The 23,929-nt window shown below is 37.6% G+C and overlaps 1 protein-coding gene across 1 annotated transcript in view; it reads left to right on the top strand.

Annotated features, from left to right (window-relative positions):
* PTPRD (protein tyrosine phosphatase receptor type D) overlaps positions 1–21,384 on the top strand; it is a 301,900-nt gene extending 280,516 nt beyond the window's left edge. Inside the window, exons 31-37 of the mRNA XM_040632317.1 lie at positions 7,192–7,477; positions 7,896–8,074; positions 8,691–8,817; positions 10,024–10,149; positions 13,139–13,293; positions 16,214–16,349; positions 17,987–21,384. Of these exons, the coding sequence (XP_040488251.1) occupies positions 7,192–7,477; positions 7,896–8,074; positions 8,691–8,817; positions 10,024–10,149; positions 13,139–13,293; positions 16,214–16,349; positions 17,987–18,055 (1,078 nt within the window). The 3' untranslated portion in view covers positions 18,056–21,384. The remainder of the gene's footprint in view (positions 1–7,191; positions 7,478–7,895; positions 8,075–8,690; positions 8,818–10,023; positions 10,150–13,138; positions 13,294–16,213; positions 16,350–17,986) is intronic.
* Positions 21,385–23,929: the final 2,545 nt, after the last annotated feature.

Raw genomic sequence — 23,929 nt, 5'->3', positions numbered from 1 at the left:
TATCATGTTTCAGGTTGAAGGCTGTTGAAATGATGAAAAACAAACAGCACTAAATAGGGTTCCGTCATTACTGCTGCTGTGGGGAGCTGAGTTTTTCAGGATCAAAGAAAAATGCATTTGCTTTTAGAACTACAATCCTTCATTTTGAGAGGTGCACTGCACTCAGATACTGATGGGTGAAAAATAGAGCAAATTGGAGAAGGAGGTAAAATATGTGCTGTTGTGGGAACTTGGAAATTCAAACAAAAGTAGGCTAGCATACTTCTAAAAGCTCTGAATTTTCAACTTTCAGTTTCTTAAGAAAAAAGTGGTGCCTGAGGTTTATTATTTCTGAGCAACTGGAGTAGAGCATAAACACGGGTTGCTTCCATCTCATCAAATTTTAAGAACTCCCTTTATCTCTGTAAACACGTATCAAAGTATATTCCCACGCGGGGGGACTTTGAGGAATGTTCCTGCATATGTCATTGATCCAAAAGAAATGGCTTCATATTTTTAAACTTATATTTTTAAAATTTTGCAACTCAAGTTGAAGACTTCCTACTTCCCTGGCATGGAAATTGCCATGAGAAATCATCAAACACAGTAGAGACAAGGAAGCTGTTGTTCTTCCCGTGAGATTGTCAACTGGCATAAAGACAATAACCAGAGAACCAATATGAGGTAAGGCAGTTGCTGATAGAGAAGTATACATTTCCATAGGGATCCAAGAAGGAGTAAACCAGGGGAGAGTCTTGGTGGAGGATACAGCACATGAGAGGAGTCTTGAAGGAAGGTAGATATCAATATGTAGACCTGATAAGGAGGAGGAAGGGCCTGCAGAAGCAAAGGCCCAGAGCTAGGAAAGCTTTAAATATGTTTAATTTGCCTGGAGCCTGGGGGAAGCTATGACTCTTGTAATACAAGTATTGCCTGAGAACCATGCAGTTTTAACTAGGTAAAGGCAAATAAACCTTCTCAACTATACAAGGCATTAGGAATAATACTGTCCATGTGTATTTTACACAAAACTTTATTCAAAGACATATTCCAGAAAACCAATAAATATATCAGGAAAAAAAAAAACACCTAAAGAGTTGGTGAGGCTATTATACCACAAATATTCATTGAGTGCCTACCATGTGCTAAGACATCAGTGAGGTGGTGAGTGAAACCAACAGGAGATTCCATCATCATGGAGATTACCATTTAGCAGGAGAATTAGGTACTAAATAATCCTATGGGTAAAGATATAAATTCAACAACTGCATGAAGTACATGTCTAGCATGCTAGAAAAGCACTTATAAAGAATTTCAATTGATTTGAATTGATACTTGTTATAGACTGAATTGTGTCCCCTCAAAATTCACATGTTGAAGGCTTACCCTCCCCTCCCCCAAAGTAACTGTGCTTGGAGATAGAGCTGTCTCTCTGCGCAGGCACAGGGGAAATGCCACGTCAAGACACAACAAAAAGACTGCTATCTTAAGCCAAGAAGAGAGGTCTCACCAGAAACCAACTCTGATGGCATCTTAATCTTGGACTTCTGGCCTTCTAAAATTACAGAAAATAAACTTCTATTGTTTAAGGCACCCAGCCCTAGCAGATGCACACAATATCCAAAGGACAAGGGATGGTTTGCTGAGTGAAGAAGGAAAAGCTTTTCAGGAGAGACTATCCCAAGCAAAGGCCCTGGCATAGAACATAGCTTAGCCTATTTGAGTTACTGTGAAAATCAGGGTGGCTGGAAGGCAGTGTGGGAAAAGGGCAGATTCCACATATTTATTTTCCATTTTAAGGCTTGTTTATAACATTTTTATTAAACCTATAACTCTATTCACAGCAATTCTTTAAAATAACTGTTTTATTGTGTATAGTTCTCTGGTGTCCCTTCTTCTTCTTATGAAGATACCAGTCTGACTGGGTAAGGGTCTCACCGTTATGAGCTTATTTAACCTTAATTACCTCCCTAAAGACTCTCTCACCAAATATGGTCGTGGTGGGCGTTAAGGCTTCAACATATGGATTTTGAGAGGACACAATTCAGTCCATAAGAGGTATCAGTCTAAATGACATTTCCTCAGAAGTGCTCAGCCAGCATGTTGTACATTTACTTTATAGCAGTGATTGGAGATTTAAAATTATCTACTTAATCATATGATTACTTACTATCTAGTTCTGCTAAACTGTAATCTCCACGAGGAAAGGATTCTGTTGATTTTGCTCACCACTTCCCCGATGTCTTAGCACATGGTAGGCATTCAGTAAATATTTGTGGGATAATAGCCTGCGGAGTCTTATGAGAGTATGTGGATGGAAAAACGAAGTAATGAGGACTTTCCTGTCATCCCTGGCTGGTGGGCATGGGTGTATCAGGACAGTCAGTGTGTGCTAGTAATGTGTAACAACCCGCTCTGTGGGGGGAGCGGGGGAACAAGTATTTGCCTGTTTCCTTGGTGTAAGTCCTCCCACCATAGCTGGTTTCAAGGTACAAACGTGACATCACTGAATGCAAAGCTCAGGAGAGATGCTCAGTAGCACACCATTATATTAGTTTCAGCTCAAGAGCATAAAAGTAAAATCACTAAGAAGCACTGTGTTTTCAGTATAACCTTTATTTTAAACATATTTAAGCAAAATTTCTGAGAATTTAACAATTGGCTTTTGCCAACTCCAGCACACCACTGAGGGATAGTTGAGTAAAATGTGTAGAGGTTGAAAGCACAGGAATTTATAGTTTATGATTGTGCAGGGCAGGAGGGAAAAACAATCCGAACTGATTCTTACATTTTAGACCTGAACAGTAAGGAAAGAGAGAGAGGGAAGAGCAGATATGAGGAGAGAAAATGCTAATTAATCCTGGAATCTATGTCTAGAGAAACTTAAAGGCAACTTGAAATACAGGTCTCCACTTATGCTCAGAGAAAGGGCTATCACTTTAGGAATCATTTTTTTTTTAAGATTATTGCTGAATCATGAAGGGGAATGAGAGAAAGGAGGACGGAACTTTGGGGACATTATCTACGTTTTGACACCTGGCTGAGGTGTGTGAATTAGAGAAAGAGATGCAAATGGAAAAATCCTGAGAAGCATGAGGATAATCAGTACAGGCATTAAACAGAAAAAAATATCACTTACTGAGGCACAGTCTAAAGGGATGCTGGTAGGTTTGGTCTTGGTTTCCAGTTTGCTAGAAATTCTACCCTGTCATGGAGTCGATGGAACCATTGCATATGAGTCACAGTTCCTCCCGGCTCATTTCATGTGCTGCATGTTTCGCGTGATTTTGTATTGGAGATAATTATTTAATCACCTCCCTTCCTACTTTCAACCACAAGAGGAGTATCTGTCGTTTCCCATACTCAGTGGCACAGAAACCAAGGAAGAAAGGCTTTTCAGGGAATTTACATTAGGAATTGCTGAACCTGCTAAAGGAGTGTTCTAGAGGGGTGGGCCACAAGAAAGGTGCCTTTTTTTCCCCAACCCAACTGGCAGAAAGCAGTATGAAGCAAAGATAGTGGCATGGAATGTGGTGCTAAAGTTTAGCACCACATAGCCTCCATTTGAGTCCCTTTTTTGGCCGTTTACCATTAGCTGGAAGACTTCAGGGCAGCATCCAAGTGTTGTAAATCATAGAAGGGAAAAGGGAACTGACAGCTTTGCTGAATGCCTCCTGGGAACGAAGCACTATGGTGGGAAGGCGCTTCACTGCCATCTCATTTACCGTGACAATATATATGAAAGCAGAAAGTTCTTCCAATGTAACCTATTATTTATTGGAAATATGAGGAGAAAGGGGAGAACAGCTTGAGGGGGTAGATTAAAGCAGGATTTTGAAAGCCTAATCTCAAATGATCCTGCAGTGATTCTATCGTAATGTTCTCAGCATTAGCATTACCTATTCCTTGTGTCAGCTTCCGAGGTAGAATTTTAAAATGCAGTTTGTACCTACAAAGTAACTCTCTCTTCCTTTTTGTTTGCAAAACACTCAGTATGTTTAATTCAGCCTTAAGACTTACTAGGTAAATAACTAGAGTTAATTATCACTATCGCGATTTAAGAACAACGGGAAAGCAAGGAAGAGGTTAAGTGACTTTCTGAAGGACACCCAGCCATTGATATCTGGAAAAAGTATCTTGAACTTCATGATCTTACTTCAAGCTAAGAGACACCTCTAACATTTAAAACCCCTAAGAACTCTTCCTCCTAAAGAAGAGGTAACACATAAAAGAGTCCTCTCCTTCCCTATCTTACATATGAATAAGCAAGATTGGACAGTTAACAGTATTTTGAATTTTGGGGAGGAAAATAAAAAAGGGTTTTGCACAAGTCATAGCCTCTCTTCTTTCTTTTCTTTCCACAGTGTGTAATTTAGAGTCAGGCACATATTTTATTTTTTTCTCTCATTACCACTCTGAAGAGGTTGCTACTGTTTGAAACGAGAGTCATTCCTACCAATTTTCCAAGATTCTGTGATATCTTTCTGTCTGAATATAGATCTATGCATCATTCAAACATTTGAGAATGGTCCCTGATGCATATTTTCGGGAAATATCCCTGCCATTATCTAGAATTGACTTGATATTTAGGGCTCAGTTATAAGGCTTATGGCGTGGTTTCCACTACAAAGAACTGCATGAAGCTGTATCCAGTTAGAAACAATGCACAATTAGGATGAAGACAATTAAGAAAACAACACAGAAAAAGAGAAAAAAGGTATTACTCATAGTCTTAGAACCTCCCCAATATGGGGGGCTACTTCCCTTCTCTAGATTCAGTCCTACTTAGTTTCTTTTAATTGCACTGTGATGGCAGATCAGAAGACCGCTCAGAGCACTTTCCGGTCTCCCTGTTCCTACCCAGCACCGTGGAGCAGTCTTCAGACATTCTCTGTATAGTTCTGAGCCTTTGTCAAATGTGGAATTTCTTTCACTAACTGAAGAGTCCTGCTTCCTCGGTAGAGGCTTACTGAACCTGGATGGGCTGCTCATTACACAAGGCTTCTGATGCCAATCACTGATTTTTTTTCTTATTTCACAAACATTATTGAGCACCGACTGCATGCTTGGTGCAGGGCACACAAAGGTAATAGAAAATGCATTTCCTGTTATGCGCCATGATTTGTGAATAGCGGACCCACCAGGCTAATTAATAATGTGATGTAACTGAGATGGTACTAGGGTGGTGTTTGACGCTCGACTTAAGTGATCTGTAACGGAGGATAATTAATCCTGCCTGGGGGGTGAGGGAGTGGGGAAATGGGGAGTGTCAGGGAGAACTCGCCGTCTCATAGGTTTATTAGTAGAACAAGCTAGATAAAATGGGACTTTGTGGACCTCGATACATCAAGTCTCTGATTGTGTGCTAAAAAAAATTCTGTCACTTCAAAGACTCTTTGTCTCAAGGGGCTTTTGCATTACATCTCAATGTCATGTCACTTTGTGGAAGCTAGGTTTGATCTGTACTGCTCAGTAGTTAAATGAAACTATTATTTGTTACAAAATGCTTACTTACCACCTTGTGGCCACTTGGCACTAGAGAGAAATTGCCACTTCAGTTGTATCAGGCACTCTAGTGCTCACTAAACTCACTCATGAGTTCTGGTACATTCCTTGTACAGGTGCCTCACTAGGCCAGTGAAAAGTTTCACATGTAACTCCTAGAGCCAACAGTATGACTGCAAAGACATTGTTTCTCTTCTGCTATTCTAGCTTTCTCAACCCCCCCCATCCTTCCTGTCCTTCAAGTTGTGGTTCAAATGCCACATCGTCCACAAAACTGACACATCCTCCTCCTCCTCCTCCTCCTCCTCCTCCTCCTCCTCCTCCTCCTCCTTCTCCTCCTCCTCCTCCTCCTTCTTCTTCTTCCTCTTCTTAGTCTTTTTATATAAATAGTTAAGTAACCTTTTATCTCACTGATAGATGCTGAGCTCTTTAAAGGTATGATCTAAGTCATCTTTAATGTTGTATCCCCTACGTTGCTTAACAAAGTGCTGTTCATTGAATGAAGAGAAAGATATGTCAATGGACAGATGGATAAATAAAGGACACATAGATACACGAATGACAGGAAATAGTGGCATGTAGCTGATGAAGGAGACTGTTGCTTAGTGTCTGTGGTGGTGATGGATACCAATTCCTGTTGATTACATGTTTCCCACCCAGGAGAGCATCCATGACCAGGAGGAGAAAAATATTTTGGATTCAACCATACTTGACACATAAACAGACTCACTCTAAAGAGTTTCATAAGAGACAAACAAGGCTTATCTAGAGATTTAGGAACACAGATGTGTTATTTTGTTAGTACTTTTTTCAACACTTGAGGAAATTCCAATGTTTCAACCACCTGACTCTGAAATCCAGTTCAGTAAATTAGATTGTCTCCTTGGAACAGCAGATCTTGTCTTTGGGTTTTGCTTACTCTCTCACCTTCTCTTCTTTGAATCGGTTTCCACCAACTGGAAAATGACCCATAAGTCCCAAAGTAATGGAGTTTAAAAAATACCTCAGAGCTTCTTCAATAACAAAGATTAAGGATTTTATTTTCCCACATAGAATACTTGAATTTCACCTAGAATTTCAAAGTACATTTGACTCTGGAGGAGACACACCTACTCTCTAGTGATTATATTTTTAGTAGGAATTTATTTTCATTGAAAATACCCTGCACCTGTTTTAGTGTGCAACGTTTGAATATTTTAATTATCTATTTCCCACTAAATTGATTTTAGAACTTTCTTGCTGGGTTTTAGAATATGAAATGTTTCAGGCTGAGTGATTTTCTAGTTTTTATTTCACAAATTGAACTGAAATAGATGAAGTTTTACAAAAATATATAGCCTAATTAGATCTTAACCAATTTTTAAGATATCTTCTAATATAAACAACTTAAATGTTCGTGTTTTTTTTTTTAAGTTTCAAAATAATGTTTCCTTTGTGTTACATGATCCAGGATCACAGTAATTATGGATTTAATGTTTTTACATTTTGAAACCAAATTAATTTTACTTGGTATTTGATTCCCTATCCTCTGGTTACGGTGACTTGATAATACTTTTTACTTTAGAGTGCTCCAAAATAATCCCAATAGCTAGTTGAAAAGAATTAATGGGTTTAAAACCCACTTAGTAAGAATTACAATAAATTCTTATGTTTTGGTTTCCTGGTAGATTTGTTCGGACTTTTCTTTTCTCTTTGTTTTTCTTGTAGTGCGGGAGTTGGCCGGACTGGTTGTTTCATCGTAATAGATGCCATGCTAGAAAGAATAAAGCATGAAAAAACTGTAGATATTTATGGCCATGTAACTTTAATGAGAGCCCAGAGGAATTACATGGTTCAAACAGAAGACCAATACATCTTTATCCATGATGCACTGTTAGAAGCAGTGACTTGTGGAAATACCGAAGTGCCAGCTAGAAACTTGTATGCCTACATTCAGAAGCTGACACAAATAGAAGCAGGAGAGAATGTCACAGGAATGGAGCTTGAATTTAAGGTACGATATTGGATGTGATGCGGTAATTCAGGAGCAAGTCATTCTGGGATTGTCTCTGAGCAGTGGCTTCACTTTCTTAACCTTTCAAATTCTGAAGTTACAAGATTCACTTGACCTTCTCAGGTGTCTGACTGTAAAACACTTTCTTCCTCTTTCCCTTTTCTGTTCTTTGCTTCCTAACAATACCTGGAGCTCTTTTGAACCCTAATTTAAATTGAGAGATCATACTCTTGGAACATATTTAAAAATTGAATAAACTATATGGAATCATTAGGTAGAAGTGAAAAGCAGTGCAGTTTGAAGGGTCCTTTGCTTTAAACATAAGCTTTATATCTAAAGGGGAAATCTTGAATACATTGCATCTAACCGTAGGCTAAAATTATCTTTGTCAGATTTTTTCTTTTCTTCTATTCAACAGCGTCTAGCCAGCTCTAAAGCTCACACCTCAAGATTCATCAGTGCCAATCTTCCATGTAATAAATTCAAAAATCGCCTTGTTAATATTATGCCATATGAATCCACGAGGGTATGCCTGCAGCCTATCCGAGGAGTAGAAGGATCTGATTACATCAATGCCAGTTTTATTGATGGATACAGGTATATACTCTTGTTCCCCTGACAGTCCAAAGCCTTCATATTTACATGTGCCCTCGTTTCACAGCCAGAATGAATTTCATCTCAATTCTAAACATCTTCTTTCTGCACGGGTCAGCATTCAGTCCCTCGGTATTTGTTTTTTATTATTTTTGGTAGGAGTAAGAAGAAGCAGTCATGGAATCTTTAATCTGGCCTTCTGCACTCTTCCTTCGGAAGTCATTTGGCTATGGAAGGAGTTAATGAAGAAGCTGTTTTACGCCATATGTCATAAATTTAGTAGATTGTGTAAGAGTCCTATCTACAAAATGAAGCCACACCACTGTTTCCTAAGTGATTTGTGTGATACATGAAACTGAGCTATTAGTGTTGCACTAAAATTTAAATAATAATGATAGACAGACATCATAGTATTAACAAAGCAATTTCTTTTGCAAAGCCCCCAAAATGTATTAAATATTCTCATTTGATTATACAACCTTAACGGGGCATTTACTGCAATTGCCCTGATAATATGTTTTCAGTTTTCATTAGTAGGTTTGATGTTTATGTATCAAATGTGAACCTTTTCATGTTCTCTGACTACTTTAACATGCTACTTTTATTCTCTGCAATTCAGACAACAGAAAGCCTACATCGCGACCCAGGGACCCTTGGCAGAGACCACCGAAGACTTCTGGCGGATGCTTTGGGAACACAATTCCACCATTGTCGTGATGCTCACTAAGCTGCGTGAGATGGGCAGAGTGAGTGTCTTTTCTTAAGACATTCAGTCCATGAAGAAATGACGATTTCATTTTAATAACCTAAGGGCCAGCGTCATTTCTTGGAAAGGCAGAGTTCTCCGGACCCATTCTGGGCCGTTCGTTACTCTTGTGCTGGTTTTTAACTTGCAAAGCCATGGCAAGTTCTTTAATGTGTGTGTTTTGAAGAAAGTTCTAGTATTTTGGTTCCAGTGCAGCATGACCATGGGAACAAAGAAGCAGATACCCCTGTTTGACTTAGGTCCCAACTCTCGGCATAGACTTTTTTCCTTTCACCTTGGACAAGCTGGAGTTTAATGAGCACATGCGCCATCATTTCTCTGTGTGAAGAAACTTGACTTTCTTTCTTCCGTGAGGCCAATTCTTACCTGCCCACCCTCCACTGCATGTTGAATAGCATGTTAGAAAGTTACATAGTTTTTCCAAGGATATAATCTGGTCATCTCAGACCTACTTTTTGAAAATGATTATTCTGAAAAATACACAAAATAGTATTTGAGATACCCAAGGACCTACAGCATTTTGCTGTATTTGCTTAAGACATTTTTTTTTCTTTCTTCCTTGTATAAATGTAGAGATGGATCTAAAACTCATCATTTAAAGCACATAAAGAGAGAAAAAAATGCCAAACTAGGACAGTAATTTGACAATTCTAACTATTTAAAGTTGATTCTGTGAGATTTAGCCAAGATATTAAAACCGATTGGGTTCCAGTTTCCTCAGCTGACAAGGGAGCCTGGGCCAGATCAATGTAGAAGTTTCTTTCTGCGTTCACACGTCATGGTTCTATTCATTCCATAACACGGTGATGCAACTCAGCTCTGGTGGTGCAATGCATGACTGACAGGGCCAGCATTATAGCCAAGGACCAGTGTTATTATTTGGAGAAATTGTAAATATGAAGACACTCACCCTATCAAAGTATTCAATTCAATTGATGTGTATTAATAAGCTGCTGTATGCCAGTACTGTGCTTGACACCACAAGCAAATATTAAACCATATGATTTTCCTGTTCTCTAGGAACTTATGGTTTCAAAGAGAAAATGGGTCACATGCAATTGGAATGGCCTTGAATTTTGAACTTTTATTAATGAGAGAAAACAAATTAAATATATAGATTGATAGGTGATAGATAAAATTTTATTTGTACTTTATACAGTTTGACATTAATCTTCTCTTCTTTTAGGAGAAATGTCACCAATACTGGCCGGCAGAACGGTCTGCAAGATATCAGTACTTTGTTGTAGATCCCATGGCTGAGTACAACATGCCACAGTATATCCTAAGAGAATTCAAGGTCACAGATGCCAGGGTGAGTCGACCAATCTTATGTTCGTAACCATTAGCTGAAAAGCAGTCTAAAATGCATCTCTGGGAGAAATATTTGCCGAGTGACCATATTCCCAAAGTGAAAAGAAATAACTAACTGAGCTTGGAGGACTGCTTTGTTTTTCAATATAAGAGTAACTTTTCCTCTGTCTGGCAAGTGTTTTCACAAACCCAGGGTTGGCTTCCATTCAAACATAACATCTGGCAGCCCAACTTTGGGGATATACTTGGTAAGTGTGTGTCCTGGGAAGCATTTACTGATTGGTTGGCTGTGCTTACATTCACTTTCTCAGCTCATTCTCTTTGGAGCTTTTTGACTTCTTCATTACTTGAGGCTGTAAATATGTTGTTGTTTTGCAAAGCCCTTTAGGTCACGTGGGCTTGGAGGTTAATTTGGTATGATTTTAAAACTGCAGAGCAAATGGCATTCTTTAGAAGACTCTGACAAGCTTTGCACATTCTAATTTGATTCCTGTCATGGTTTATTCCTCGGTGTGCTAATGTGTCTGTCCATGAGAGCTGTGCACCCATGACCCTTGTTGGCTAATTTTCATTCTGCATTTCTTATCTAGATTGCTGAGTCCAAGGTTCAGCCCTGATGTAAGATGTTCTATGCATAAACTTTAATATCCTTCCCTTTGGCCACTTTCAAACCATGATTACAAACACATCTTAGGAGAGAACAGGGTCAGTCCAAAGCCCTGCTTTGTTTTTGGAACTGTCACAGTAGGTGGGTTGAATAAAACTCCAGGATAGAGCTATTTACTTGATCCATTGTTTTTTTCTGGAAAGGAGTTTTTCCAACCAATACTCATGTTTAGAGATTGTCTGCTAATCCCCAAAGCCGACCCTGGGCTGTTGACCTTAAGTGAAGGAGAAATTGGTTAGCAGGCTGGTTGGCCCAGGTGACAGACCTGTTAATCCCAGAAAGTCTGAAATCTTAACTACTCTGAAGGTGACTGTTCTCAAAGTAGCAGTTAAGTCTGTCGGGCTCGTTTTTGAGTTGCCCAGGTAAGCATGACTTCGTTACCCACCCCATTGTTCAAAAAAAAAAAAAAAAAAAAAAAAGAAGTGTGCCCTTTCAGAATGTGAAGGTAGATATGTGAGTGAAAAATCTTAAGTACATTCCAAGCAAACTCACCAATCATTTCTGATGATAAAGACTAGGGGTCAGGCTCTGCAAATAGCAGAGACACCTTCTTTACTACTCCTCACTTGCCCAAATTAATCTGATCGCAAAAACCAAAAGAAATATTGAGGTAAGAACTTGTTCGCATACTTTTTATTAAAAAAGGCTCCCTGTGATTTTATAATTTTCTTAGCTGCCATGGCATTTGTTGTTTGTGTTCCTAGTGTGTTTCTAATCTGAACTTTCCAGTTTAGAAAGCAAGTTGGCACTTGGAATGCAGTTTTGTTAAACAGGTAACCTTTATATGAAGTCAGCTGATCTCTCCTCCAAATAGTAAGGGTTTGTGCACATGACCTCTTCTTGCTGCTAAAAGCAACTGTGGTCAGAAATGAAATCCCCGGGATATTTAGAGGAGGACAAATCTGCGTTACCTAGCCTTTGGCTTCCTTCCTGTGCTTTCCAAACCTTTTCCAGAAACAGAGAGAAGTAAATCATGCTTCCATGGTAACCATCCATAAGTTAGTAATGGGGTCAAGCAGTTATTTTCATATTTCTGAGTGTTCTCACAAAGTTAACGTGATCTTCCTGCTTTATCAAATGATGCCAGTCAGGAATATGCCCTATTCCTATGGAAACCACAGGACTAGTTGATATGTGTCCATCCCGAGCTAAGCCATCCCTTCCTCTCGATATGACTGAATGAAAAAGATTGGGTCTCTGTCTACTTGACCAGAATCTTGGGAAGATACATACCCATTTCCAAAAGGCCTGTAAAGGGGAAAGAGGTGTTACAAAAATGGAAAGGAGGAAAAAATTGAAGCCTTTACTGGGTGCAGGTCCTGTTTAAACAGGATCGGTCTCTCTAAGCTTGGAATTTGGATTCTTTCCCTCTCAGAAGATTCAGAGAAAAAATTGGTGGGCATAATTGTTATTCTTATTTCTGTAAACAGTGTCCCTTCTGCTTTTGTTGTGCTTCTGTTCTAGAGGGAATCGGAAGCACATTAGTAGCTCCTTCTCAAACCATTTATACTTCATGGGTCAGAGCAGTTTTGCTAATCATTTTAGAAAAGACCCCTCTTCTATCCAGCATGTTTTCTTTCCACCATTTGGTCTGTCTGTTAAAGCCCCCCACGAGTGCCTTAATTCCTGTGGTCAGCCAGAAGAATTCTTTTCCAGAATAGAGTGTTTAGAGTGCTAATAATCTCTTTCCACTCCTTGAGGGACACCTCACTTCCCACTCAACGGCATAGTTGCAGGGCACATGATGTGTGCGCTGCCACGGCTAGAAATTGTATACCTCTGAGACATGTGGGGCATCCAGGTTAACAGCTACCCAGTTTGTGTCAGATCCTTTCAGTGTCACTATTTGTCACTTGACAGTGCTAGAAATAAGCAAGCACGGCAGATGTGAAGTTATCGTGACAAGAGCAAAATCTCTGGTCTGGGTGACATGCTTGGATGCTCCTTTCAATATTAAATTACTGGATTCTGAAATTTTTGAAATAGACTATATATGTTCCACTTTGGTTTTGAAGGCAAATTTTGGGTCTCGGAAGCATTTACTAAAATGGGAACTAGATGACTCTTTATAAGAACCCAGGTTTTTACTTGGACATTGCCAGAATAAATTTGCAATTTAAATATATGTGACTGTAGACAGTGTTAATAACAGGTAAGACACACGTGTAACTAAGTTTCTAGTTAAATGTGTTTCTAACTTTTTCTTACCCTACCCCCTTTTCTTTCTTTCTGGAAAAAAAATTCTTGCTGCTATGGTCTGTGCACTGGCTGAATCTTCCTGGCATCCTTCTTTGCGGCTGGGTGTGTGGCTTTCTCTCTAAAGGATGGTCAGTCCCGAACAGTGAGGCAGTTCCAGTTCACTGACTGGCCAGAGCAGGGAGTGCCAAAGTCTGGAGAAGGATTTATTGACTTCATTGGCCAAGTCCATAAAACAAAAGAGCAGTTTGGTCAAGATGGGCCCATTTCAGTCCATTGCAGGTGAGTGAAGAATCAAGAATAATTAGTTTGCATTTGTGATTAATGTGCTAATAACTTTGAAAATGTACATTGTTGTCTATTCATTGTCAGGACAAGCTTATTGGAGTGAATCTGTATAATTGATATTTTATTCTCAGAAATATATTATAAAATCTTAAGCAAGAACTCAGTTCTCTTTCTTTCCATAAAATGAAAATAACCAGAGGTAAAATTTTTATCCCCAAATTTTACCTCTTGTAACAAAGACCAAATTGTGTTTTTCCTTGCCCAGTTTACCTTAACAGGAATTGTTGGTACATTCGCTAGTGAAAATTTGTTCAGTTAATCATCTCTTACTTCTTTTACTTCCATGGCATTACACTGATAACTGATTAACTGTATTAATCTCCTGTGTTTGTCTTTTTAGGAAAATCATAAATAGTTATCCAGCCTTAATGACAATACTAATTCTTGCCAGTCAGTAAGTGATTAGAATGGTACCTCAGTTAAAATTGCAATTTGCCTGAAAATTGTTGCTGTATCAGAAAATGAAGCACCTTCAAGTTAATTATTTTCAATAGTTTCCACAGCATTTTATAATTCAAGTCATTGAAGTTAATAGAAATAGCAAGTAAACGGTTCAGAAAGGACACTGGCCATAAATTTAGTGCTTTGGGAAGTTGTTATGCAGAAGCCTTCCAGCAAAAGGAATTCGCCTAATTTTATTTACACTAATATATTTTCATATTCTAGCAATTTAAGTGTCAGTTTCTAATCTCTTTGTGTTCAAAATCTTGAGAGAGTAAAAATTTACTTTGCTTCAAAAATAGAAAAAGGAAGGAAAGAAGGGAGGAAGGAAAAAGAAAAAGAGATAGATTCCAAACTACGATCCTTAGTGAAAGGGGAGACAAGCTCTCAAAATAGGAGAAATATTCAACTCAGTCTTGAAGATAGCTGAATTCTCACCTCACTTCTGTCAGCACGTAGCTCTATGACAGAATCTTAGGACCTCTCTAAGATCCTTTTGAGCACGTGATGTTCCCCAGGGATGATATATTCTATGAGCAGAGGGCCTTCTTTATTCACATTTGCTTTGTGTTGAGTTTGGTTACTCTAGACAACCAAAGATCATGTAGGGAATGTAGATGGTATAGACTGGACTGAAATTACCTGGATATTCCCCTTTACTTACCACATAATTGGCCCAAATGCTAATTCAAACTTTTCTAGCATAAGCTATAAAAAAGAATATATTTAATATATATGTTTAACATTAGACATTACCATAAGTGTATAAACGTGTGCTATTTCCCACTGCTTTTGCTGTCACAGAATGATTTAAATACTCCTATAGTGTATGGTGTCTAACTGTGTCCTGTTACCTCTCTCTCTCTCTCTCTCTCTCTCTCATACACACACACATACACACACACGACTTTTCTAGATATTTTCTCTTACCTGGGAATATCTTTAAAATACTAACTTTATTTATAACTTATGAAACTAGCATTGTAAAATCAACAAATTCAGAAGTTGTAAGGCCATTGTCTGTTATTTTCTTGAAAGCACCTGGTAGAAAGCCAGAAACCCTATATTTTGATACATTTGAACAATCAAATCAAGGTTAAATAGACTCTGGAATACCTGGGACATTTAGAAAAAAAATCATAAATCACATCCTCCCAGGAGTAAGAGAGACTTTCAAGGTTGAAAGGGACCTTCAAGGTCATCTACTCCATCTTAACAGAGAGCCTTCACTGCTCCTGGACTTCCTCAGCCACTTTGTAAGGACTGCCCGTGAATTTTAAAGCCTCACTTTGGACTCTTTAGAAAACCCACTTTGTAAAGGGACAGACTATTTATATATGCCTGTCAGCTACATCCCCAAGTAAATGAATCCATCCATTTTCTACAGCCTGTACCCAAGCGTTACACATGCCATTTAATTAGGATCCAAAAATGTAGGGATTCTTCAGATTATTCACTCTTCTCCTCATTACCTAAACCTCCAGATGCTTTCCTACTTTTTAAGAGCACAAAAGCTATGAATTAATTTTCTCCTCTTGCTGCAGTGAACATTCTGGAATTATCTTAAAACAATAAAGAAAACAAACTCAAAATCTTGCTAATGTGGTAGAAAGAGTCCTGGTGTTTTAGCTGCTGAACATCTAAAAGTAGTAGATAAGCTCAGTGAGGCTCAACCATTTTTTTTAAAGGTTAGAGACCCCTTTGAGAATCTGTTAAAGTTCTCAGGAGAGAGAACAAATGTATAGACATTTACACAGTCAGTAAATATAAGCTATTCACCGACCCTTCTAAAGACTGAATAAGGATCCCATATCAAAAACCCATAATAATAAAAAAAAACCCATAACAGAATCTGTTTCCTCATATCAAAACTGACATCTCAATTTTAATAATCTATACACCTTCTTATTTACTTATATGTCTAAGTGAGGAAACATCCTTCATAGATTGTGACCACCAGAAGTAAATAATACGTTAGAAAACTTGAAGAGGCTGAGTTTATTCTCACCTTATCTGAATTATTCCATACTTTAAACATATTAAGCAGGCAAGGTCTACAATTGAAGGATCTGCATGAAGAGTATTAACCTATATTCTACCCTTCCCTGTATCTGTTTATTTTGCAATATTTATGTTTCCTGCATCTTTCCGAAGTGAAGTATAATCCCAGTTGAAAAGTCATTCTACTGCATTGGGCTTAATCTTAATTGCTCCACATTCATGCTCACATTTTACCATGACACATTATCCCAAGAGTAGTCATTCCATGAACCCAATACCAAATTTTCCTGAACATTACTATGGAAGAACCTGGTGTACTATGGAAGCAGGTGCACATATGTCTACTTCCAAGCAAATGTGCTCAAGACTGTGAGCGTCACATCCAGTAATCCCGTCTTTGTTATTATGGCAGTGCGGGCGTTGGAAGAACTGGAGTCTTCATAACACTAAGCATTGTTTTGGAAAGAATGAGATATGAAGGAGTTGTAGATATCTTCCAGACTGTCAAAATGTTAAGAACACAACGACCAGCCATGGTACAGACAGAGGTGAGAAAAATCTCCATGAGTTTATCACATCTCAAGGCCAAATAATAGATTTTATTAACCTCTTAGGGCCCAGAGACTCTCCACACCAGAGCAAAATACAGGAAAATAGTGTGGGAAAACCATCAAATTGTTCAATATTTCAAAGTCTTACAGTTGTTTTGGAAGTTGTATTAGATTATATAATAGGTCGAACCATGATAAATTATCACTATTTGAGCACTTTATGAAGCACATTGCCTGCTACATAGCAGACCCTCAGCCCATTTTACTTCTCCATTCTCCTAATGGTCGTTTTAAGTATTTGGATCCTGGATAAGCCTTAGAGAAATTAATACCCCATTTTTTACTCCAATAACTGATCATGAAATTCTCATCTTTTTAGAATAATATGAGTTTGTGATATAGCCACTCTGGCCTATTGACTGTTCATTTCTAAGGATGATATGAGTGAGTGTTTATTTTCCTCAAAAGGCCACCAAATTCTACATTCTGTATGTATTCCTAAATTCATTGCACACGATATCTTCCAAACTGTGATTTCAAAATAGCACAAGCATTTGGCTTGCAATACTCAAACCATGAGGTCAGCCTGACAAACTTAATGGGTGTTGTTGGGGGTGGCAGAGGGAAATTGGACATTTAAAAACCCTTAATACTTAGCCAAGCAGCTTACTGTGACAACATAGGAAAGCAAACTCCATTTATTTTGCATTACCATTTTTATTGTAAAAAAAAATGCACATTTAAGCAAAATAGAAACTATCTACTTTCAGCCCCATTGGCTACTGAAAATAAGATTTTTTTATGGCAAAAATTCTATTTTTTTCTCTCTCTCCAACAATGCCCCAACTTATTCCAATATGACAGTGTTCTTCCCTGTCTGAAAAAGGACATTTTTCAAGTTATTTTATTTTAACGTGGGCCTTTCTAGAACAGATAACTAGCAATCACGCTGAATTAGGCCAAACGACACGGGTATTTTTTGATACAGACAGCAAGTCTTGGGATGCCATTTCCAGGGGATGAAAAGCTTGAAAGTCCAGAGCCCTTTGTAAGTGGCTTTGTATACCTACTGCTCCTCACCCTTACTTGAATAACAATCAGGAATGGTGGTGGGTAATTCTGATTGCCGGTAGTAAGGTCTACTATCTGGTAAGAACCTTTTTATTCAAATTCTTTTGGCAATAGCCCAGAAGATAAATGAATCCAGGTTTTCCTCAGGACAGCGTGTGTCTGGATCAGCCTCTCTTTAATATGCAAACTGAAAATAAGTTATCGCAAATAGATGGTGGTAAAAGACAACAGTGATATGTTCCCACGCTCAAGGATGGTAACTGTTTGGTACTACTTGGAGAACAGCTCACACTTGTTCGGAAGATAATGTTCATTCTAGCTGTTACTACTTTGGAATTAGGAGAGGATTTTAGTCAAATTGATTGGTGAAGTTAAACACCCCACGTGGCTGCATTCTCGGCTCACTAAAATGGATCGGTCATTGGACTGACTTAATTGATGAGAGTACTGATTTTGTCCCCATCCAGATGTAACATTTGTTTTTGAATATTGATTATCATCTTCCTATTAAAATGGACTCATGGCCCCTTCTCCTCTTTCTTCCCATGCTTGGTCTCCTGCAGGACCAGTATCAGTTCTGCTACCGAGCCGCACTGGAGTACCTGGGCAGCTTTGATCACTATGCAACGTAGAAACCCCTAACCCACTTTGGGTTCTTACTGCAGGCCCTTCAGTATCCACGGAGTCTCTTCTGAGCCATACAGGGCACTTGAGAAGTCCTTCTTAACTTCTAGCTAACTACCACTTAGTGGGACTATTACACACAAAACAAAAAACAAAACAAAACAAAAAAACAAAAACAAAAAAACTCTTCTGGGTGGACCAAGAATTTACAGTTTAATAATCTAACCTGAAAAATAATAAAGAGAATCCTGACTGATGAGGCATCTGAAGGATTTTTACAGATACCTCAAGGATTCAAAATAAAGGGAAGAAGAAATCACAGCAAAGAACCACCGTCTTGTTCAGGATTGCTTGTTAGGTGTGAGGAGAAATGGCCAGAGTCCTGCAGTTCAGTGCAAGATGTTTCCCGGTGTGGCTTCTCGTGACAAAATGGACTCTGCTGCGACATTGCCCCTTCCCACCATACTGCTCATAATAACATTTTAGCGGGGGGGGAGGGGTGTCGGGGGGAAATGTTTAAAAAGAAAGTCTTTGATTTAGTTTTTTAGTATTGTAAAGATACTGCTGACCTGTGCTTCATTTTTAACTGTGTAAACTTTTTTTTAACAAATGTATCATTCGATAAAGTGAATTTTAAAAAGTTACATAACTCTTCATTTTTTATTTCCAAATTGTAGGTTTTTTTAAGCTGTAGAACTGTTATCTGTAATATCTTGCTGTAGAAATATCAAATAATTCGAAAATTTGCACATTTTTGTGCAATATTCTTAATCTACAGTATCCGTCTTGTCAAATATTACTTTTACACTTCTGTTCAGTTTTGGTTGGTGAGAAAGTACCCATTCTCTTCAAACAGTCAAAGAGAACTTTTTGTTTTGTTTTGTTTTGTTTTGTTTTTGGAATCAACAGGGAGGCGCAAAGTATAAAGTTGCTGCTAACATATATACATATATATCCATATTTTACAGGGGTGTCTATGTATATATAGACAGTGTGTCCACACAAAAAGATAGATACAGCTATCATTCAGTTCTTCCATGAATTAGTTTTGGGGTTTTTTTAGGTATTGTTGTTTTTTGTTGTTGTTGTTGTTGTTTTTTTTTAGGTAGAGAAGCTATTACAAACATCTTTTTCAATTTGTTATTAATTTTATGACATATGGGTATTTCTTAATATCATAAAATTTTAATTTTAAGGGAAATGAGGAATGCACATCAGTGATTGTCAAGCCTCACCCCCTAATTTCCTATCCAGTCTCCTCACACCCACCTACTCATATTCACAAATACCCTTTTGTTAGCCAGGCTTCCAACAAAGTTCAATATTTCTAACACTCTAGTGCAATAAAAAAATTATTAAATATCTAAGAGGTGTGCATGTGGGAAAGGTCAGTGCATATCCCTTTAGGAGGGGAGAATGTTGTAATATATCAGCTATCAAGTTGTTTAAAAAACAATGTATTCAATCGTATATTGTCTATAGTATGTGCTATGAAATTTGCATTTATGATATGTAACAGGGGCAAAGCCAAACTCATGTTACTCTGTTCAGTCAGAAACATTTTGTGGCATACAGCACAACTGGGAAGTGCTGTACTTTGGGGTTTTTGGGGGGGGGGGTTTGGTTTTTTTTGGGTTTTTTTTTGGTTTTAGTTATGCATTTAGAGTGCCTTATAATTGATGCCTATTTTAATAGCATTTCTTTTTAGCTTTTGGTTCATATTTTCATTAGTTGTCTGTATATGTTACTCTTCTAATTAAAGCATTATCTGTTTACCACATGTACAAAAACTCTTTGACTAATATGCATTCCTAGTTTTCAACCAAGTCGGGGATGTTAGTGATTGTACCAGCCCAAAGCACTTGGATAATCAGGGCCCTTCCTTTCATGGTTGCCAACATCAGGAAAAGCTACTTGTTTTATTTAGAATCCCTTCCAAATCTGTTCTGGAACATTCAGTAACTGCACCAAACTTATTTTAGTGACAAATATAATTGTCAACTTTGGAATATATTTACTAATCCATTAGGATTTTTCTAAAAAGGGAACGTAAACAATTATCTATTTTCCAACATAATCCCAAATTTTCCAACATAAATGCTGTAGGAAGCCATGGAAAATGGCATGAGTTTGCCATTTCTTATATGATTTTAAAGAACCCTCAAAATATCCAAGGGACTCTTAAAGAGTTTTGGTATAGATATAACACTTTGATTTAATTTTAGCTTCATTGATGTTCAGCATACAAAGATTTTTGTTTTCCACATTTTACCATCACTAGCAGAATGAAATCCAAGAGACCAAACACTTCCAAGCATCATATTTGAGCACTTTTATAAAAAAAAATAAATAAAGAAAAGAAAAGAAAAAAAAAGAAAAAAGAAATAATGTTAAAAAAAAATATCTAGAAGGCTACCTCAGAATGAGACTCTCTAACCTACATCAGAACCAGAGAAGAATGTGCACTATGTGGATCTGTTGTTGTTTTCTTTTAGTTTGTATCTTTTGGAGATTTATCCAAGTGCCAGATTACTGAGTGCTGTGATTTTCATTTAGTGAAACAAAGGGGGTCAGACAGACTTGCAGACATGCCACATTAGACATGTAGAATCTGATGGTGTGTATTACACACCAGAACGACTGGCCAATGAGCAGTTTCTCTCGCTGAAACAAAAACTGCCCATTTGGCAAAGGGAAATAGGAGAATAATCACAAGAAGAAAATTAATGGGATGCATACCATACAAACGAGGCAGAGACTATTCAGATATCTTATTGTTTGGGCGCCGTTCCGAGAACTAACTCCCTTACTGTCATTGATGTGCATTCCACTCTGTGCTTTTCTGTACAACCATTCTAGTTTGATTTTCCCAGGTAAACATCTTTATCTACCATTACCATAAACTTTCCAGTTTCCAATTATTTTCATCATCATACCCAGTACGGTGCTATTATTTACCTATGTATGTGTAGTTATGTATAATTTTGTAATTAGTTACAATGGTAAAAAAAAAAATCAAAATATATAAAAAGTGATTTGTACAGAACTTTATTTTAGCTCTTTTTTAAAAATGATTTGCATGGTTAGACAACGGCAAGGACAGCCAGGGGAGGGAAGGGCCTCTAGGGAACTTTGCACTTTCTATACCTTTGTACTATGCACTGCCCTATTGATTCTACACCCAATAATGTTATTACTTGAACCCATCTGTAAGAAACTGCTTCAGAAATTCATTTGTGTGTATGTAAATAACACAACATAGACACAGGAAGGGAAAAAATTCTTCAGTAACAGAGATATTTTTTCTTTCCTGTTTATTTTTGGGTTTGCTTTGTTTTAGCTCCTCCTCTTTATTTTTAATTCCCTTTTCTTTTTCCTTTTTTTGGGTTTTGGTTTCTTTTGGGTTTATGGGTGCCCTGATACTCCAGCAGAGATCAGAAGGCTACAGTCCATCCTATCCATCTGCTATGTGGCTTTGCCATTCAAGCTTGGAGTGTCTTTACAAAGATAATAACAGTTGTGTTCTTTGCTCTCGTTTTGGATGCATAGACTGAAAACTTTAAAAAAAATAATTGTAAAATGGCTTGTTAAAAAAAATACAATTACCTCTAATTAGTAGTACGCGTAAATGTTTTACAGAATGAAAGGCGTGCTTTTTATTTTCTTACTTCGTTACATTGGTGGCGAAAGAGGTCTGTATGAAAATCAGTTCTTTGCTGACACAAGTTCCATTTGTTACAAATGAATTCTAATAAAAATGTCAGTGTTATGCAGTCCTGGTCTTTGCTTTTGCCCACTCAAGCACTTTGGTTTTGAATTGACTATATATGTTCCTTTTTCTCTCTGGTTATCTGGGTAGTTCCTTTGTACTAATAGAAATTCAACTTACCAAGAGGCTGTTATGTATGGTTGCCTGCCTTGAGGTGAGCACTTTTCACTGGTAAGCAAAGTGAGGCTTAGAAAAATAGTTTGCCCAATTCACACAGGCAAAAGGAGGCCTTGGTATCATTCAAACTAGAGTTCATGTGCAATCTTTATAGAAAATGATTACATATACTTTGTAAATATAAGTGGATTTCAGCATATAAGTATCATCATCTTGAAACAACAAATATCTCTCACACACATAAAAATAGCCCCATAATGTTAACTTCTTAAGCTTTTTGGAAACTAAGAAAATACTTGGTTTGAATTGTTTATTCAGTCATTCAATATTAAGGGTCAGAACTGTTCTAGGCATTGGGGATGCAACTATTGATATATGAGATGTTGCTTCTCACACAGAGACTACAGTCTAGAGAGAGAGACTGGAATTAAATAAATAATAAAATTTCACTTGGAAAAGTGCTATGAAGGAAAGTAAAGGATTAAAAGATTCATGAAGTTAGGACTTTGAATTGTGAGGGACAGGAAGTCTGACTCAATTTGGCTTACAATGAAAGGAAAATGTTTATTGACTCACATACTAAAAGATTAGGAATGGGCTCATACTTAAGTGGGAATACATTCATAATCATTAAGCACAGTGGCATTTGGGGCTCAGGTGATGTCTCCCAGCCTGGTTTGACTTTCTTAGTGTCAGTTTTATGCAACCTTTGTGTTCCCTGGAAGCTTCACCACAAGGTAAGCAAGTAGAAGAGTTTACTTTCCCAGCAGCAGAAATGCAAGTGTTTGAATGGAATGGATGCTTTTTGACCCTCAGCGATATGACAGGTTAAGTGATCATCTTAGGATCACAGTTATGGATAGGAGAAGAGAATGCGCTCTTTGAGTTGTCAAATCAAGGAGGGCTTAAGGTGGCTGCCGCCTTGCCAAATACAAATGAATATGGTGGGAACAGCAACTGACTGCAGGTCAACCTGATGAGTTAAGATAAGGCAAGCACAGCTGTGTTTGGTATTATTAAAACTACTTGTTGCCATGGAAATAGGGAGTGAAACAATCCATTATCCATACATTATTTTGAAATCCTGAGACTGAATAGACAACTAGACTATTTTTTTCTCCCTCGTTTTTCCTCTCCAACTAATTGACCTTTAATTTGCAGATTTGATCACCCTATTGTTTGATTGTGTAAGCATACAATCCCAAAGCAGAAAACAGGACAAAAAGTTCAAGGCAAATCACATTTGTAATTTTAATCACTGTGATGCTTTAGTTTAATCAGATGTCTAATTGCCAAAGATGACAAAATAACTAATTTCACACATATACACACATGCAGATATTATTAGATAATAACTTACTAAAAAAAATACATGGAGACAAATGAAAATGAAAACACAATGATCCAAAATCTTTGGGATGCAGCTAAAGCAGTTCTAAGAGGGAAGTTTATAGCAATACAGGCCTACCTCAAGAAGTGAGAAAAATCTCAAACAACCTAAACTTATACCCAAAGGACCTAGAAAAAGAAGAATAAACAAAGCCCAAAAGGCAGTGGAAGGAAGGAAATAAAGACTGAAAGAGAGAGAGAGAGAAAAACAGATCAATGAAACCAGGAGCTTGTTCTTCAAAAAGATAAAATTGATAAACCTTTAGCCAGATTCATCAATTAAAAAAAAGTGCAGACTCATATAAATAAAGCCAGAAATGAAGGAGGAGAAATAACAACACCACAGAAATACAAAGGATTTAAGAGACTATTATGAAAAATTGTATGATAACAAATCAGACCAAACTAGAAGAATAAATTCCTAAAAAGCATACAGCCTCCCAAAACTGAATCAGGAAGAAATAGAAAATTTGGACAGAACAATTACCAGCAATGAATTTGAATTAGTAATAATAATAAACCAGCCAACAAACAAAAAATCCCGACAAACAAAAGTCCAGGACTAGATGGCTTCACAGGTGAATTCTGCCAAACATTTAAAGACTTA

This window comes from Ursus maritimus, unplaced genomic scaffold (genome assembly GCF_017311325.1).
Source record: "Ursus maritimus isolate PB19 unplaced genomic scaffold, ASM1731132v1 scaffold_17, whole genome shotgun sequence".
NCBI classification, from domain to species: Eukaryota; Metazoa; Chordata; class Mammalia; order Carnivora; family Ursidae; genus Ursus; species Ursus maritimus.
The sequence above is the reverse complement of the archived record's forward strand: the minus strand, read 5'-3'. Positions and strand labels throughout refer to the sequence as shown.